General features: G+C 33.5%; 1 protein-coding gene across 1 annotated transcript in view; it reads right to left on the bottom strand.

Moving 5' to 3' along the window:
• The window catches only part of LOC148950238 (cullin-5-like), a 141,334-nt gene that overhangs the window by 41,215 nt on the left and 86,634 nt on the right, over positions 1-13,485 (bottom strand). The window contains exon 10 of the mRNA XM_089091519.1: positions 9,480-9,673. Coding sequence (XP_088947645.1) covers positions 9,480-9,673 — 194 coding nt within the window. The remainder of the gene's footprint in view (positions 1-9,479; positions 9,674-13,485) is intronic.

Raw genomic sequence — 13,485 nt, 5'->3', positions numbered from 1 at the left:
ACTTCAGAATCTTTCAAGAAAAGTCAGTTGAAGAAACATTTAGATAATTTGCATTCACACCTGTCTTCCAAACCGCGAGAATACTTTGCAAATTTAGAAATATCTGTTAAAGGACAAAGATTGAATAGCAACTTGTTTGGTATATTTTGATCAGCGTTCAGCATCAAGGGCTAGCTTTGAAGTAGCTTTGAAGGTTGATTGTTCGAAATAAGAAACCATTCACTATTGGTAAAGATTTGGTTATACCAGCTGCTGTAAAAATGGCAGAGATTATGTGTGGTCAAAAAGAAGTGAAGAAACTGAATTCAGTGCCCTTGTCTTCGAGAATTGTGAAAGAAAAAATTTCTATATTAGCAGAAAATGTGAAGGAACAGGTTATTTTCGCATTAAAATAGGCTAGATATTTTGCTATTCAGCTTGATGAGACAACTGATTTTAGTAGCAATTCGCAGCTAATGGTATATGTTCGTAACAAAGGTGCAGATAATTTTGAAGAGGAATTGCTGTTTTGTTCTCCTTTCGAGTTGCGATCTCGTGGAATTGATGTCTATAATAAAGTAAATGAATACTTCAATGCGCAAAGTTTAAAATGGGAAAACTGTATTTCTGTATCTTTGGATGGAGCTCCGGCTATGCCGGGTCATATAATTTTTCAGTTTTCATAAAAGAAAAATAACGCAAATATTGAAGTTACTCACTGTATGATCCATCGCCGGGCCTTAATGGTCAAATATTTAGAACATACACTAGAAGCCGTCATGCATGATGTCATCAAGATTGTAAATTTTATCAAGGGACATGCACTAAACACGCGGCTATTTCGTGGATTATGTCAGGACGGCGAAGCCGAATATACGGACTTACTATATTATACAGAAGTTAAGTGGCTCTCTCGCCGAATTGTACTAAATCGAGTATGGACTCTCAAAACAGAAGTCAAAATTTTATGGTTGATCAAAAAAATATTCTCGCAGATAAGTCTTTAAAAACTTTTCCTGGGTTGCATATTTCGCATATTTTTAAAGGTATAAATATATTAAACAAAGAACTGCGATGAAAGAATATTAATATCATTTCAGCGAGAAAAATAGTGTCAGCGTTTCGATTAAAGCTGCAGCATTGGAGACAGAAAGTAGAACAGAACAAGATAGCTTCCTTTCCAAGGTTAGCTTTGTTTTTGGAAGACTGCGACAACATTAATTTTGCTGACATCAAGGATACAATCGTATGACATCTTATTGAAAACAGAAAGCAGAATTCAGATTACTTTCCAGATCTTGATACACGTACAGTCAGTTGGATTGTAGATCCTTTTAAATGTGAAATTGCTTTGATACTAGAAAAACCTTCGGATTTGGCTGACGCAATACTTGAACTTCGATCCTGTAGTCTTTTTGAATGTCAAAAGTGGCAAAGGTTTTCAAAATTGAACATGAAGAGGCGGTTAAAAAATTGCTGCCAATTGGGACAAAATATTTGTGCGAACAAGGCTTTTCCAACCTAATGAACATAAACATCTGAAGTTTCTGAACATCTGAGTTACTTGTCTTTTCGAGCAAAAATTACTATATATTTACTTCGAATGATAAAATTAAAAATTTTATCAAAAAAAATCAACATTTGAAAAAGTAGAGTAGAAAAAAACTAGTTTGAAAGGTTCCCAGTGTCGACAAATTTACAATCGAGAGAAATTATTGCATAACTTTTATTATAAAATCTACTGTAGATCACCTAAAAACACTAGAAAAACAGTTTCATACACTTTATATCAAAATATTGATTTCAAAAAGGCAGCTTGGATTCAAAGTTCGTTTAGGATTATATATATATATATATATATATATATATATATATATATATATATATATATATATATATATATATATATATATATATATATATATATATATATATATATATATACATATATTATATATATATATATTATATATATACATATATATATATATATATATATATATATATATATATATATATATATATATATATATATATATATATATATATATATATATATATATATATATATATATATATATATATATATATATATATATATATATATATATATATATATATATATATATATATATATATATATATATATATATATATATATATATATATATGTTTAATGTTATCTAATAAATAAATCCTCAAAAGATATTCATTTATCTTTCATTTAAATTTATATGGGGTCGCTAGGAAACTCGCAATCATAAATGAAAAAAGTTTAAGAAGCCCTGACCTAGACAAGAAAACGTGACAAGACCAACCCTATTAGCTAAGTTATGAAGAACAAATATATAAAGTAGAATACTTTCGTCAGCAACAATTACGACGAGTCGAAAAAAAATAAAAGAATAAAGAAATATATGGTTTGAAGATAAGCGGTAGCAAGAAATAAAACTACTCAAAAACAAGGATGGAGAACAAAGAAATATACGGCTAAAAGATCTGCCCCACAGCAAGAACAAAAAAATATGAGGTTAAAAGATAAGCGGCAGTGAGAATTACAAGCAGTTGCGAGAAAGCGAGAATCAGACCGTGTCAAAAATGTAGTGAAAAACAAAGAATTTTTCCACTTCCGATTTAGACTTACAGTTCCAGATGACATTCGATGGTGCCAATGGAGCTTACGCTTAGGGTCTCTTAGGTGAAAAAAATCTTCTACTTTAGGCAAAACTCTGTCTAGTTCTTGGGGGATAGATAGAGGAACTCTCACCCCTGTCCAATATTCTCGGTAGATTCGGTCATCCCAAGCAACTGGATTCAAAATACAGTATAGCACACATTTAGCACACTACTACTGCACTGCACTACATTCTAGTGTACATTATAGCACACATTTAGCACACTACTACTGCACTGCACTACATTTTGGTGTACATTATAGCACACATTTATATCATGTACATCATCAGTACATCATGACCTCATGACCGTACATCATGACCTAATGATCGTACATCATGACCTCATGATCGTACATCATGACCTCATGATCGTACATCATAACCTCATGATCGTACATCATGACCTCATGATCGTACATCATGACCTCATGATCGTACATCATGACCTCATGACCGTACATCATGACCTCATGATCATACACCATGACCTCATGATCGTACATCATGACCTCATGATCGTACATCATGACCTCATGATCTTACATCATGACCTCATGATCGTACATCATGACCTCATGATCGTACCTAAGACCTTAGGTCCTCCTGTGCTCCTAGAGGCACATGGGACCTCCAAGAAGAGTCACTAGTCTGTCCTCAAGTACGCCACAGCGCACAAGTCTTCCCAAATCGGGTTGTCTTTCCAATCAAATGAGCCTGTTTTGAAGTTTCTACGACAACGCCTTCTATAAAAACCTTATATGCCCCCAGGGCATAACTTAAAACCCTTGTCCTGAGGGGTGTGGGGGAGTGTCCTCCTCAAAAACATATTTTCTATCTGGAAATCAACTACGCTGAACAAAATGGCTATCTCAAAATGTTGATTGGATGTATTTTGGGAAATAATGAGCGTGGGGGGGGGGGGGTGGCTAGTTGACCTCCAGCCACTTTCAACTATTGAAAAGGGCACTAGAACTCTCGATTTCCAATCGAATGAGCCACCTTTGAAGTTTCTACAACGACCCCTTCCATATGAAGTGCCTCTGGAAAAAATAAATAAATAATAAAACATTGGAGCCGTATGGCCTTTACTATAGGCAACGCTACAGCGTTGCCTCTGATCTCAAGGTTCTTAGGACTGCAACACCAATAGCAACTTTTTGACTGAGATGTTTGATGGTAAAACACCAAGACTGTCGTTTCCAAGGTATTATTTATGGTGAAAAGACGTTAAAAAATGCATTAAAAATGTCCTTTTAGTAACCTTTTAACCTTTTCCATCAAAATCTGTGTCTATTGAAAAACCTTTTATATTTCACAAAAAACCTGGGATGGTGACAACAGTGTCAGCCAATCTAATGTGCAATCGAAAAGCCTCACCACAGGTGCCTCCAGTGTTGCCGGAAGGTTATACAAAAATAAGCCAGAGCGTTTGAAAAATAAGCCAAAAATAAGTCAGAGCCTTTGAAAACACAAACAAAATAAACCAGACAGATTTCTGCCCCAATAAGCCAGAAACAATATCAATAAGCGAGAAATCAACCCAGAGCCCTTGAAATAACAAGCCAAAAATAAGCCAGACAACGTTTTGCCCCAAATCAAATACTATTTTACCCTGCTATGCTTTGACGTAAAAAGAACCATTTTGTGTGATCCACCGAATTAGAAAGCAGATCAAATCTTTCGTTTATTTGCACATAAAGTTATATTTACTCTGTTTGCATATGTAACAGTGTATCATCTGTTTTTTTTCTATTGAATATTTACAAAAAAACCTTGAAAATTCAAACAATAAACTATCAAAAAAGTAAATGGGTTGTATTATCTAGAGCTGAACTGAAAGAGAGGCTGAGATAGCTAGAGCATGTTTTGTGGACAATAGACAAACAAAGATTATCATCTGAGGCAAGAAGAAAAACAGGTCATCTATTAATGAGATTAATTGAAAAAAAATTCCACAAAATAAGTTCTTCAAAGAAAAGTAATGGTCTCCATTAAACCAAAAATGAGCAAAAACAGAATGTGTAAAAATACATATGAATGTCCATTGTCAGTGTAATATACATGAGCTGATATTTATTCCTTAAAATCTTAATAATGTTTGATTTATTGAAGTTATAAAGTGAAAACAAAAGAAAAAAAAATCAGCAAAGTGTAAATTATGCTCTGGCCTTGGGAAGGCATAGGGGTTTTGAGCCGTACTAATGTTAATTTCTGATCTTTTTCAGTTTGACTCGGTTATTTATTGTAATTTCTGTTTGCTTTGGTTTCATTTATTTAGTTTTTTCAGAAAAAAAAAATAGTTTAAATCTTTTAAGTTTTTCTTTAAGAATTTAAAGTTTGGTCTGCTATTTTTATGCTGAAGAAAATTTTTCAACAATTTTGATACAACATCAGATGTTTTAATTCTTGCTATAGATTTTGAAAAATCTGGACACAAATAATAGTGTTTAATTTAGTTTTATATTTCCTCTAGTTGACCTGAAAAATAAAACTTGATACTATTCGCAAAAAATCTATCTATGCTCTTTGAAAGCTTGGATACACTTACATTCTTTTGATTTAGTTAAATGTTAAGAGCAGAATTAGTAAAGGAAGTAGCCCCGAAATTTTGAACATAATATCCTTAGTCGTTCTTGGGATACTGCTGAGATATCTTATTAGCAATCAGCATACGCAGAGTGCTTTTTTATTTAATCTTTAGGCAGCATTTAGTTTTTAAACACAATTGGCAAATTACATGACTGTGGGGGGTTGACCTACCCAATGGCCCTAGACATACAGTTACAAAACCGTTCCGCTATTCTGAACAAAATGGCTGTCTTAAATTTTGATTGGAAGGGTTTGGAAAATTATGAGCTAAAGAGGAGGGCTGATTGCCCTCCAGTCACTTTTGACTCTTAAAAAGGGCACTATAACTTTGAATTTCCATCAAATTAGCTCATTTAAAATATCAATGTTATCACTTTCTATGATAGAGCACCACTTCCTATGATATTGATTATATGCTCTTTTAATACTTGCATGCGTATATTTTTTTTGTTTAATTGAAACTCCCCCTGAACTGTGTGTGTGGCTGTGTGTGTGGGGGGGGGGGGGTCATCTTTCAGGACCTAATTTCCAAAACTTTCCACTACATTGAATAAAATGGCTATCTAAAAATGATGATTGGATGTGTTTGGAGAAAAGGTCGGCGTGAGAGGGGGGTTAGTTGCCCTCAAATCACTTTCGAATATTAAAAAAGGCACTAGCTCTTTGAATTTCCAATCGGAAGAGCTCTTTTACAAGTTTCTACGACAAAGATTTTAATAAAAACTTATATGCCCCCATGGCATAAGTTATTACCCTTGCCCTGAAGACTGTGGGAGGACTATCCTGCTTCAAAGGTATAGTCCTGAACTATAAACTGCGTGAAACAAAATGGCTATCTCAAAATTTTGATTGGATGTGTTTAGGGAAATGGTGGTCGTGGAAGGGGTGTTAGTTGCCTTCAATTCAGTTTCAAATATTAAAAAGGCCACTAGCCATTTCAATTATAGAATCGAATGGGCCTTTTTTGAAGTTTCTACGACAACGCGTTCTATAAAAACCTCATATTCCTCTAGGGTATAACTTACAACCCTTGCCCAGAGGGATGTGGGGGGGGGGGGGTTGTTGTCATCATCAAAGACCTAATCTCCAGAACTTTCAACTACGTTGAACAAAATGCCTATTTTAAAATTTTTATTGGATGTTTGGGGGAAAGGTGGGCGTGAGGGGGGGGGGGGGTTATTTACCCGCCAATCACTTTCGACTAAAAAAAAGGGCACTAGCCCTTTTAATTTCCAAACGAATGAGCCTTTTTTGAAGTTTCTACGGCAATGCTTTCTATAAAAAACCTTATAAGCCCCCAGGGCATAACTTATAACCCTTCCCCTGAGGGCTTGGGGGGGGGGGGGCTCCTCCAAAACATAATTCCTATCTGAGAATCAAGCATGCTGAACAAAATTGCTATTAAAAATTTTGATTGGATGTGTTTGGGAAAAAGATGGGCGTGAGAAGGGGGTTTAGTTGCCCTCCAATCACTTTCGACCATTAAAAAGGGCACTAGCCCTTTGAATTTTCAAACGAATGAGCCTTTTTTGAAGTGCCTACGACAACGCTTTCTATGAAAACCTTAAATGCCCCCCCCCCCCCCAGGGCAGAACTTACAACCCTTGCCCTGAGGGCTGTTGGGGGGGGGGGTTCTCCTCAAAAACATGATTCCTATCTGGGAATCAACTACGCTAAACAAAATGGCTATCTAAAAATTTAGATAGCCATTTAAAACATCAAAATACGCAAAGAATATGTAATCAATCAATTTTTTTTTGTCAATCCAAATTATTGTGTTGCTACACATTTTTCCCCTTGATCATCCTTACTTGTAATCATTTGTTTATTAGATGATATATTTTTCTATCTTTCTTTTTTCCCTTTTGCTTTTATTTGGCCTTTTTCAGGGTGCAAATGGCATGATTGTTTTGAGACCCTTAAAACTTTTAATATTGAAAACCGAGTGCAGCCATCAACCTTCAACCATCAACCTTCCTTTCCCTTACTTTGAAAACTAATGTGAAAATTTGTACTCTTTAATATGTTATGAGTATTTGACAATCAATAATAAAATATGTGACAATTAAACTAAAACAAAATTAAAACAGTCATAACATCATTATTGAAGGAAGTTCAGTAAAGATTTAAAAATATAACAGACAAAAAACAAGTTCAATTGATTCTGAAAAAAAAAAAAAAAAATAGGAGCCTGTTGTTAATGCAAGTCGCTTTTTTTTAAAAGCTAAACCAAAAGGTATTTTTACAAAAGTTCATTGGAATTAAATATTTGTTTTTTTGCTGTTATATTTCATATCATTTTTACTTAAATTTGTGTTTAATGTGATTAGTAGGTATTCTCCTAAATCTCTATTTAAAGAAGTATAATTATTTAACTTAAGTCTTATTATGTTGCCTCTCAAACATAATAAAAAGGTTTAAACAATTCTTTATCATTTCAGAATAAAACACAGCTTGACTGAACATATTTTACATATTCGTGTTTTTTTCATTCTGCTGCTAGTTTCTAACACTCCCTTATGAAAGGTATTTTCTGTCCTGATTTTCTCTGTTATAAGATAATTTGGTCATATCTTCCAAGGAACCTGATTTACATCTTCAGCTGCAAGATGCTTGTTTAATTTATCCATATTTTGCATAAATCAGTTAATTTGAATATTTTTGAATTCCAGAATGGGAATCATCAAACCATTTTGGGTTTTAAATTTTGCTCCCTAGGAGCTGACTGTGGGATCTAAGATCATTGCTGTTACTGAAAACTCCTTGCACTGCTGCACACATCCTGGAAGAACGAAATTCCCCAAAATTCTGAAACTTCCCATAAACTCTAAAGCTCCTTCTGGAAAATTTCCCATCCTTTTTGAAGTTTCTGCTTTCTCCACCTCTCAGCCTCCAGTAAAAAGTATTTTAGGTCACTTTGTAACCCTTTTATTGCCTTTTCAATGACAAACTACTTTTCTCTTTCTCACTTATTGTAGTCCTCTACAACTGTTCTAAAAAGACTCTGGTGCTGCCTGAAGGCATGTCGAAGCTATCTGAGAATAATTTCATTGTTGACACACCTAAGGGGGCTCCAAATATTCTTTTTTAAAGATCAGTGATTGAAATCTCATCATTCTTGATAAGTTTTGATAAGCATTATACCCAGGCCGCATAAAGTATTGCAGCAACTGTGACCATTGGTCACAGCTGTGATCAACCAGTGTTACAGTATATCAGAGGGGGAAAATTTTATCAAAAAAAATCAATATTTGAAAAAGTAGAGTAGAAAAAAACTAGTTTGAAAGGTTCCCAGTGTCGACAAATTTACAATCGAGAGAAATTATTGCATAACTTTTATTATAAAATCTACTGTAGATCACCTAAAAACACTAGAAAAACAGTTTCATACACTTTATATCAAAATATTGATTTCAAAAAGGCAGCTTGGATTCAAAGTTCGTTTAGGATTATATATATATATATATATATATATATATATATATATATATATATATATATATATATATATATATATATATATATATATATATATATATATATATATATATATATATATATATATATATATATATATATATATATATATATATATATATATATATATATACATATATTATATATATATATATACATATATATATATATATATATATATATATATATATATATATATATATATATATATATATATATATATATATATATATATATATATATATATATATATATATATATATATATATATATATATATATATGTTTAATGTTATCTAATAAATAAATCCTCAAAAGATATTCATTTATCTTTCATTTAAATTTATATGGGGTCGCCAGGAAACTCGCAATCATAAATGAAAAAAGTTTAAGAAGCCCTGACCTAGACAAGAAAACGTGACAAGACCAACCCTATTAGCTAAGTTATGAAGAACAAATATATAAAGTAGAATACTTTCGTCAGCAACAATTACGACGAGTCGAAAAAAAAATAAAAGAATAAAGAAATATATGGTTTGAAGATAAGCGGTAGCAAGAAATAAAACTACTCAAAAACAAGGATGGAGAACAAAGAAATATACGGCTAAAAGATCTGCCCCACAGCAAGAACAAAAAATATGAGGTTAAAAGATAAGCGGCAGTGAGAATTACAAGCAGTTGCGAGAAAGCGAGAATCAGACCGTGTCAAAAATGTAGTGAAAAACAAAGAATTTTTCCACTTCCGATTTAGACTTACAGTTCCAGATGACATTCGATGGTGCCAATGGAGCTTACGCTTAGGGTCTCTTAGGTGAAAAAAATCTTCTACTTTAGGCAAAACTCTGTCTAGTTCTTGGGGGATAGATAGAGGAACTCTCACCCCTGTCCAATATTCTCGGTAGATTCGGTCATCCCAAGCAACTGGATTCAAAATTTTCACATTGATCATACCTAACAAAAAGGATAAAAGATGAAACTAAGGACATATGTCATTAAATACCTGAGGTCGTTCCGGTTTGTATTTATTTGAAAATCAGGGAGTGGTATATCCCACCCAGAAAATTGCTTACGCTGTCTTCTAGAATAAATATGAAGGACAAAAAATATAGCTATTTTTTTCCAATTTATCAAAAATCTGGCAAGATGTATCTTATGTGTAAAGACAAATTCTAAAAATATAAGTGGTTGGGTAAAGTGAAAAACATTTAAAAAAAAACAGCGATCAAAATTGAACTTTTTCACCTAAATTTATAAAACATTACAGAACATAGAAAAACATCAGATATCGGCAAACGTCATTTAAGCTAAACACAATTAAATACTACCCAGGCCATTAAACAAAACGTCATTTAAAATAAACATTCCTAAGGTTACTCAGGAGTCTAAAATTTAGCAAATACATATTTTAAATAATACAGTGAGACTTTCTGACATCATAGATTATTAACTTACTAACTGTTACAAATTCCACTGATCACTACTCACAGTATAAAAAAAAACTCTCTTGCTGATTTTTTTTTTATTCCAGCAGTGTCAACATCAATACTACACATAGTAACAGGGGTCGAAGAGACAAAACGTAATGAAAGTAGGGATTTTTAAAATTAGAGTATTGTATGGACTTCTTGTGAGGTCAGAAAAGGGGCTATATTAGGGAGCAATTTTAATACAATATAACACCCACCAATGAGCACCACCTCCGTTCTAACGAGGTGGGATAAATCTTCCCCTACACTGCCCGTCATTTCTTCCTTAGTTATCAGACATAATTTCGATGAAAGCAATGAGCAAACATTTCTATATCTGAATCTAACCAGATATATCTGCTGTGGCTTATAATGTACATTGTTATACATGGTAAGATTTCAATCTAGCAAAACCACTTCCACGCCTAAAAAAAAGCACTTTGGAGGTAGTTCGGTCGTGTGGTTGTCCTTTAAGTCTCAACTAGATCTCGATATCGCTCTAAAGCATGGCATCAAAATTGATTATTCGCTTTTCCGGGTGTCAACTCCCCTAAACTGACCCAAGCAGTGCTATAAATGCCAAGGCTTTGAACATTTTGCGCGTGAATGTATGAACGATCTTAAATGTGGTAAATGTGCCGGGCCCCATATTAATAGCCATGATAATGCATGCTCAGCCTCTATTGTGAAATGCGCAAATTGTGGTGGAAATCACAGAAGCAACAGCTTCTCCTATGCCATTCTGAAGAGCCGTATGCCTGTCGGTGTTTCGAGCACTCAAGCTTGAGGCTGATACCCCCCCCCCCCACAGATATGAACCTTTGCACCGAACTTTACAGTGTAAACCTGTATTTTCAGAACATAAATGAAGCAAGAGATCAGTTAATAATTCTATCCGAAATATTAAAGTCATTCAAAATAGTGTGTATAGTAGAGCACCAGTTAAGTGGCGTTAATAGTAATCAATTGGAAGTTTCTTGTGAACACGAGTTCTTCATCCGTCCTGCGAAAATCACAGGAAATCACTAGTTTACCATGGTCCCAGATCTTATTATCATCACTTCCGAAAGATCTAACTGTGGCAACGAATAGCAGAAATTACATTTATGTTCATAATTCAGGTAGTGTGGCAAATTTGGACTTTATAATCTCAGATATTGAATCATTAAAAAAGTCTCTTGTTAAAGTATCGGATGAAATGTTGATTAGTGATCATTCTTACCTTGAAGTGTTTGTTGTTTTAATTGTTTTTTGTCATATGCGTTGTAGTCCGAAATGGTTTCAGAAACAGCTATGGGATATAATAGACGTAAACTTATGTCAATGCGTATTAGATGATATTCTCAGTAGAATTAGAATTTCTTTTCACCTCCTATCAGTCTCAAAAATTTCATTCGTTGGAACTAGATATGTATTATGCTGAAATAGTTCATGCTATGAAAGTTACGGCTTCCGTTGCGGTTCCTGTTATTAGAGTTCGTAAAAATACACAAAAGAAGGGATGGTCTGTTATACCTGGGTTGAATGAAGTAAAAGAGAAATATCGGCTATGGTATCATATTTAGGATCAGTGCGACCGACCGAGAAATGGACCCCTTTTCCAAATAGTTAAATCAACAAAAAAGAAGTGTCTAATGTTAGTGGCAACATGGAAGAAACAACAAGTAAAAGATATATCAACCAAAATTAGCAATAATCCAAAGTTACTTTTTAAAGAGGTTAATAGATTAACGCAATCACCAGCTGATTTATCCGGCCAAATTTCACTGGACCAATAGTATGGACATTTTATTTCAGTATTTTCGTCCAACCCATCATCAAATGAATTGAGTTATCGTGAATTGTTATATAAGCATTTTTCTCCGTTGAACCCATATAAAAACATAGTTTGCTTTTCCCCATCTTCGGTTTTGATTCAAATAAGATCACTAAAATGTGGGAAGTCCCCAGTTCCAGATGGTTTGTTATCAGAGGACCTTTTGTATGGTACTACAAAACTACTAGAACATCTTATGTTATTATATCAAGTAATTGTAATCCAGCATTATGTCCCTTCTTTGATGGGAGAAGGTAAAGTACTTTGTATATGCAAGAAGGGTAAGGATCCTTCACAATGTTCATCATATAACACTTTGCTCTGATATTAGTAAATTATTTGAAAATATTTTACTCCCATATTTATCAACAAAATATGATGTGGGGGACCATCAGTTGGGTTTTCGAAGTGGCGTAGGGTTCAAAATGCACACGCAATATTTCTAGAAATATTGGAACACCATCATAATTTAAAAAACAACTATTTGTGTGCAGAGTTGATATTTCAAAAGCATTTGATAGTATGTTGCATAACCACGCTTTTTTATTACAGTTGCGTAATGGAGTGAACCCATTTATAAGCCAGTGTTTGACGGGATGGTATGGTAATTCATCTGTGAGAATTTTTTTGGGAGGGCAACTTTCAGACCGTATTTCTTTACGTCGTGGAGTAAAACAAGGGTCACTTCCTAGCCCCGTTATATTTAATAACGAATTTAGAATAGCCACACTGTACCTACCCCTATATGTGATTGACAGTATCAACATTAGCCACTTGTCGTATGCTCATGATATTTTGTTATTTTTGGACAATTTCATATCACTACAGAATGCAATTAATATATTACCTTCACATCTATGGGAGACAGGATTAGAGATTTAACCTACTAAAACAGAATTCCTAATGGCAGATAATAACAGTGATTTCCAGCATCATTCAATTGGGGTGGGATCTATTAATATCTTTAATAATGATTCCATTAAATACCTTGGCTTGCCTTTTGGCCCAACAATTAAAGCTATGCGGGAGTTGGAGTTATCGTCTGTACTGGGAAAACTTGTGGCCTGCTAGTCAGGGTGAAAGGTCGTTTTGATAAACAAACACTTGCTATAATTTATAATTCAATGTTTGCACCTCGTGTATTTTTCATTGTTTCATTTTTGAAGTTTTTAAGTAAAAGTGATAAAAAGCATATCTGCATTTACTTTTTCCAGTTCTGTAAATATTTTCTTGGAATTCCACCATGGTTCAAAAATAGGTATATTATTCGAAAATTCGGAATATTTGATATTACTGTTAAAATGGATCAACAATACAACTGATTTCTTAGACGATCTAGAGAAAATAGAATAAATTTCCCCCCTTAATTGTCTCGTTTAATGGAAAAATAGTTCTGTCGAGATTGCATTTAATAAAACAGCTATTTATGTGTTATGTATTATGAGTGTTTTTAGTGTTATGGACTAATGAGCTATCATAAG

The sequence above is a fragment of the Artemia sp. Qi Xiang Cuo genome, chromosome 7 (assembly GCF_049724085.1).
Source record: "Artemia sp. Qi Xiang Cuo chromosome 7, ASM4972408v1, whole genome shotgun sequence".
NCBI classification, from domain to species: Eukaryota; Metazoa; Arthropoda; class Branchiopoda; order Anostraca; family Artemiidae; genus Artemia; species Artemia sp. Qi Xiang Cuo.
The sequence above is the reverse complement of the archived record's forward strand: the minus strand, read 5'-3'. Positions and strand labels throughout refer to the sequence as shown.